This window comes from Anneissia japonica, unplaced genomic scaffold (assembly GCF_011630105.1).
Source record: "Anneissia japonica isolate Jap-2015-1 unplaced genomic scaffold, ASM1163010v1 scaffold172582_len1462937_cov174, whole genome shotgun sequence".
Lineage (NCBI taxonomy): Eukaryota > Metazoa > Echinodermata > Crinoidea > Comatulida > Comatulidae > Anneissia > Anneissia japonica.
Genome location: NW_022725666.1, coordinates 89,650 through 96,150, shown reverse-complemented (window position 1 = coordinate 96,150; position 6,501 = coordinate 89,650). Strand labels below are relative to the sequence as shown.

The window sequence follows — 6,501 nt, the reverse complement described above, 5'->3', positions numbered from 1 at the left end:
TAGTGGGTTCCAACACAGGAGTGGGTGGATTTTGAATTCCTCCAGAAGTCGAAGTTTGTGAAATTTGAATATAATTGTTATAGTGACTGCATTAAGCTTTCAAAACAATCTGATAGTACTACGTTGAAAACAAACTAAATAAATATACTTGTACAATGGAGCTTTTATTTAGTATCTGTATATAATTGAAGAAGAAATATGTGGTAGACACCATTAAAAATAATAACTGTTGCCTAGTTGTTGTTGTCAAGTGCAAGTGGATTTCAATAATTATTCATTCATTAAACAACATTTATTGCCGTAAATGTTAAACAATATTTATAGTAAATCATTATTATAACAAGAATATACGTAAATAAATTAATAATATAAAAAACGATTAACTAAGATCTTTAATGGCAGATAAAAATATCTTTTTCACGTAGGATACTCACAGAAACAACATAATTTAAATAAAAATATTAAAAAGGCAAATTATATTATGCTCAAAATATTGGAACCACGCTTCAAAAAAAAATATGAATGCAAATGCAAGGTCAATAAACAGACTTAGCGTGTCACTTGCTATGTACTAAAATAGCAATTGTTTGTATCCACCTTTTAGAATTTTGTGCACCACACTTAAAATTTTGAGGACATTTTCTGAAATTTCACCGTTCTTTAAAAATCCTGGTGAAAGGGTTGCCATGGGGAACATAAGACAATGAAGAGGGTGAAAACAGTTCCATAATAAAAATACTGTCCCTAAAGGTAAAATGTAGTAGTAGTATCCGACGACAAGCAATCAAGAAAAAACTAAACTGGAACAACTCTCTCGACACGAAATATTTAGTGTATCCATGTATCATACAAACCTTTAAATACCTGCCTCTGACCACAAGCAATCATGACAAGACTAGACAAGAACGACTCGCTCGACACGAAAATTTTAGTTTATTATTAGTTTATTTACAAACATTCAAATACCTCTGACCGCAAGCAATCAAGGACAGACTAGAACAAACCCGCGCAACACGAAAAGTTTAGAGTATTATACAAACGTTGAGACCGCTACACAACGGCCTTTGCTTCGAGATTTGAGCATGAAGGCAAGGCAAAAGCAGCTTTCTTAGCTACGTTTTTTTGTCCGCTGATGATATTACCTTATCATCATCATCATAAAATAAATGATACATAAATAATATTTAGTTATTAGTAATTATAATTATCATCACGATCATTATTACCACCATCATCATTAGTCCATAGCTACTAGTCCATATTATGAATCTTGTCATCATCATTGTCCTCATCATCATCATAATCATCATCACCATCATTATTATTACTGTAGTATTATTAAACATTTATTCAATTGACAATGGTATAAAGGCCTACATGGTATTGTCTACATCTGATCACAATCCCAATCTTCTCAGTGCATATAAAACCTCAAGTAAAAGCCCGATGGACTTCATCTCGAGAGGCCCAACTTGGAAAAAAATTTAGGTTGCAAAAGTAAAGCTCATGATATTTTTTTAATCGATTTTGGCACCAATGGCGTTCCATACTATACTTTTTCTGGGGTTTTTTTTTTCTAATCTATTTTAATTTTGCTGTGAATTTTGAAAAAATATTACAGATTTTCGAATTTCATAACTGAATAATGTCTTCAGTAGTTCTATTACGACTTTATAGCAAAAGTAATTGCATTCATTAAGAACTCTCCCTCTTTAGTTTGCAAATGAATCTCAAAAAGAAGCCCATCTCGAAAAGAAACCAATCTTGAAAATATACCTCAAAGGGCTATGAATTTGATGAGTGGTTGAATTGTGATTGTGCATGCTTCTGCACCTCTGGGTCCTGTGTCCAAATCCTCCTCATCCTCAAACATCATCATAACAAACTACAACCATTAATTGCAGAGTCCACACTTTGTATAAATAACCACAAACTGCATATAATATCAGTAGTTATGATATGTCTTTATTTCATTAAACTCAATCTGAACTAAAAGGCAGACATAATAAAGAAACAAATATAATTGTAACTACTGGTACTCTCATAGTAAGTGGGCACTTCCTACCCTTTTTACCAAACTTTTCCAAAGTAAATACAAAATTTCCATAGCACCTACACATTTGTCTAGAGCGCAAATACGTGTTACTTGTACAGAATAATTCAAGGTGTGGAATTTCAAAGAAATGGGACAGGATGAAGATTTTACGGGCCAATTTTTTCTTAGTTTTCACAATAATTTATCAGTACATCTGACAAGTATGAGTTGGCTAGGCTCAATGTAACCAAACATATTTTTCTATCTGTTTATGGGTTTAGGCCTATGAAAAATTTCCATAGCAATTTTCTCTATTTCCGTACGTCTGTAATTTGGAAAAATATTTTGTAGCAACCACAGATGTTCTGTAAAATACTTCAGAAGTATATCGTTAGGAAAAACACTAACATTTGGCAGTCACAAAACGATAGGGTTGTACAGTATTACCTATGTGACTACTGGATTCGTATGGATACGTTTAGACGCTGTCAGGTTTAAGTCCATTGAAATAAAACTAAAACAAACAATACAAAATGTGACAATATGTGGTTAACACACAATCGAAAAATTAAAATAATTGAATTTGTATATATGGGCAGTTTTTCCTTTTCTGAATTAAACTAAATTACAATACAAAATACTGTAATATTAATGAGGCTGTGCTTATGCGATTTCTATTCTAGTAATGCCAGCCACCAATGTAAGTAATTTCATTCTACTTGGCATTTATGTTTATTAAATAGCTTTGAACTAAAGTATGAGATTGAAAAGTAATACAAGAATGGTCGTGGCCAATACATTGACCTATTATACATTAATTTGAGTAATGTAAAATAGGCCCATGTAGCAAAAACTGTACAATATAAGTTGGTATTCTTCATAAAAGATATAATACACTGTATATTGAAAATGGAAATGAAACAATTCAATTGTTAATTAGTTTCCAAAAACTGAAAAAATTACATTAAAACAATTGCAAGGTGTTTAATGAATCTGTACACACTATTGTATGTGACAGATTTGAGTGATGTACCCATATATGGGCATGATGATATTATTATTGATATTATTTCCATATATAGGCATATAAAATTTATTTGTCACTTTGACTAAACACATTGGGTGCAAAGTAAATATGAACGAGTTCATCATTATATCCCAAAAAATAAATGGAAGTTGACTATAGAAATATCACTAATGTACTAATAAAAATATTTACATAAAGATTCAAACTGCCAAAAAGAATTAAAAACAAAATTCTACACAATAAAATGATTCCCACTACAAAAATTTACTACACTGCATTTTCAACAAAAAAAAACCCTCAAAATTTATGACAGTAATAAAGGCTTGATATAATCTGGGCTTAAGGCAATTTTCACTTCCCTATCGTCACCCTTTTTAATTCAAAAATCAGTACTGATTCCTTTTATTGGCCTTTTTCTTAATTTTATTAATTCTTTTGAGAGTGAATGTATTTGTTTTCACTTTTTTTAAAATTTTTATAAATAAATGGCACCTTACAGATAGTAAATCTTTTTATACTTTACATAAATAACTTTTTTTTTTTATAAATTTTATTAATAATTAATTAGTAATTGGTTAACCAGAAGATGTACTCTTGGGCAGTTTTGAGGTTTACAGTCCTTGCATATCAACAAAGGAGGGTTACAATATTTTTTTTTTTATATTCTTTTAAATTTTAATTTTAATTTTTTTTTTTTTTTTGCTTTTTCTTCTCGGGTTTGCCGGCCAGAGTCTCGTATTTATGCATATTTTTATATATTTCTATGGATATGAATTCCGAAATAAAGAGAGAAATGAAATGTAAACTATACAACCAGGAGGCTTTATCCTTCCCAGTCTGGAAAAAGTGGGACTATATTCATAACTCTACACTATATAAGTCAGCTATCATAAAACATTTTATGCTATAAATAAAAAGTACAAGGATTAAAAAAAAACTTGGCTCTAAATTTTTATAATTTAAAAAACTAGTTTTTCTGCATAAGTTATAGCAGTTGTTTAACAAATATTTGATATAACTTAAACCACTGACTTTAAACAAAAAAATTATTAAAGCATAATATATTATATTCTGACATATTGGCAACTCATGATGGCTTGGTCTAGTTAAAGGTCATAGTTCAGAGAACAGACACTAAGAATTATGGGTATTGTAACAAATATCACAGTGGTATAATGAATACTTGATTGGTAGGTTTAAACATTAGCGTGTTGTAAACAATCATTCCTTGGTCCGATTTTCGACGTCAGCGAACGTGCCCGATTTTTCTTCAACATCATGACAAGCAAATGTATCATCTGCGATACCAACACATGATGAAAGTTACCCCAAAATCACATTAATGTCAGTCTTCTTATTTAAGCCAAGTTTGTAGTTGTACGTACTAAGCATGTACTATATTTTATATTATTACTTTTTATTTTTATTATTTTTTTTAAGTTTCTAAACTTTCGTATCAGTTGATAAGACTACATATCCTACCGGAGTGCATGATACTTCCGGTACAAAGTTGGGATTAAGTGGGGCATACCCAGCACGTACACGGTCCTCATCCTTAGCTGGGCCCCAGTCATGTGCTGGTCTAGAGGCCATTACAATACGCTGAAAGAATAAGAATATAGAGAGTGAGAAAAAATAATTAAAACATAGGAAAGCTATTCAATTAAAAGCACCAATTCACACGTTCGCTGCCAGTGACGAGTACACTCCTCCCACAGGGTGTTGACGAGGGTGCTAGGGACGACTATACTTGTCAAAACCGGGATAACATTCTAGTGTTTATCACTTTATTGTTATACATTGTGGAATCACAGACTTAACGGCTGATAGTTCGGGAAATGTACACCTAGACAATAAAATACAAATAACGTATGTACTGTACGTTTGTTGTGTTATGTTGCTGGCAGCACACTCAATTGTACGAGTAAGGGCGCCTTCTGAACATATACCAACCCATGCAAAAAGCAGACGAGAAAACTCGCACTTGGCAGAGGCAACAAAAAAGTCCTGTTCCAGTAGTAATATAATACTAATACTTTTTTATGTTTTTATTTATTTAAGCGCACAGCACATGCACCAAGGATTGTCAATAGCAAATATCACTGTCCTAATTGTAGGTGACAATCCCTTACACAAGACAAACATACACACACGATGCTTTACACAAACTAAATCTCAATACGAGGTTTAGGGAGTGAAGCTGTTTTGGTCGTGATGAAAAACCTCCTGCAAAACTGACAGGAATTGAACCCAGGACCTTGGGATTAGAAGGCAAGCATCTTCACCACCAAGCTATTCAACTAATTTTTATAATATTTTCCCGCCAATTTATTAGACATCATTTTTTTTAATGATATATGACTAGATAAAATTTCAAAAAAGTATGTTTGTTGTACATGTATACAGTACTTGTTTTGGTCTCAAACACAATGAAAAAAAAATAAATTTATGTTTTACCTCCCAAAGACTGTCTCCTTTCTGTTGGGACACAATGATACCACCCACAATGGGAATGACTGCTACAGACACAAATGCCAGAAACCAGCCAAGCGCCTCGGCCCAAGGAGGAAAGGTGTAAGATCCATACACGGCGGATGAATAAAAAACAAAGCTCAGAACTAAGATTACCTGAAATAAAAGATAAGAATGAGTATATATGTGGCTCACATTTGGATATATGTAGTTATGATATCATGTATGCATACAAGAAAGCCTAGTTCAGTCTATCAAATATTAAAATAGGCAACATTATACAATGAAATTACAAAAATATATGGAAAAGACTACAAAATCTAATTATCATTATTTATTAAATCATTAAAATAACAGATCAATTAAATATTTAAATTCAATATCAACACAATGATTATTGGAATACCTATAATTTGTTTGTGACATATAATATGTATTGCACCAGACAATTATTCGTCTTCCCTGTTGACTGCTATTGCAGTTTAGAAGTGTCGTAACCATATATATCTCTCCCCCCCCCCATTTCAGTCAGGGTTATCAAAATGCGGGTGGTAGTACCTCATAGGCCATAATACTTTATTTCTATAAATACAATAAACATAACACTGAACTGAATTGAATTGAAAACAACTATCTCAAATTATACAAATATTCAATTTGAAAATACAGGTATTTATTTGAATAAACGCTCCACTTTGAAGAAATATCCCCTTCAGAGGCTCATTTGGAATCAGTGCCTCCCTTTTTTTCCCCTTGAATAAATGCTTCCCCACCTAACCCCCAATGACTGCAAGCAAGACTAATGGAAGTATTATTTTAAACACATCACTTTAGTAGAATTACATTTATTCTAACCTGGTTAGGTTCAATAAGCTTTTATGATCAGCATTAACACATTTTGGTGGCAATTATGTGTTGTAGTTCCACATTTAATTAATTATAATAAAATAATTATTGAAAATAATGG

At 31.8% G+C, this 6,501-nt stretch overlaps 1 protein-coding gene across 1 annotated transcript in view; it reads right to left on the bottom strand.

Annotated features, from left to right (window-relative positions):
- Positions 1 to 1,945: 1,945 nt before the first annotated feature.
- Positions 1,946 to 6,501, bottom strand: part of LOC117112796 (sodium- and chloride-dependent glycine transporter 1-like) — a 26,935-nt gene continuing 22,379 nt past the window's right edge. The window contains exons 12-13 of the mRNA XM_033255967.1: positions 5,520 to 5,690; positions 1,946 to 4,664 (exon numbers count right to left, since the gene is read on the bottom strand). Coding sequence (XP_033111858.1) covers positions 4,506 to 4,664; positions 5,520 to 5,690 — 330 coding nt within the window. The 3' untranslated portion in view covers positions 1,946 to 4,505. The remainder of the gene's footprint in view (positions 4,665 to 5,519; positions 5,691 to 6,501) is intronic.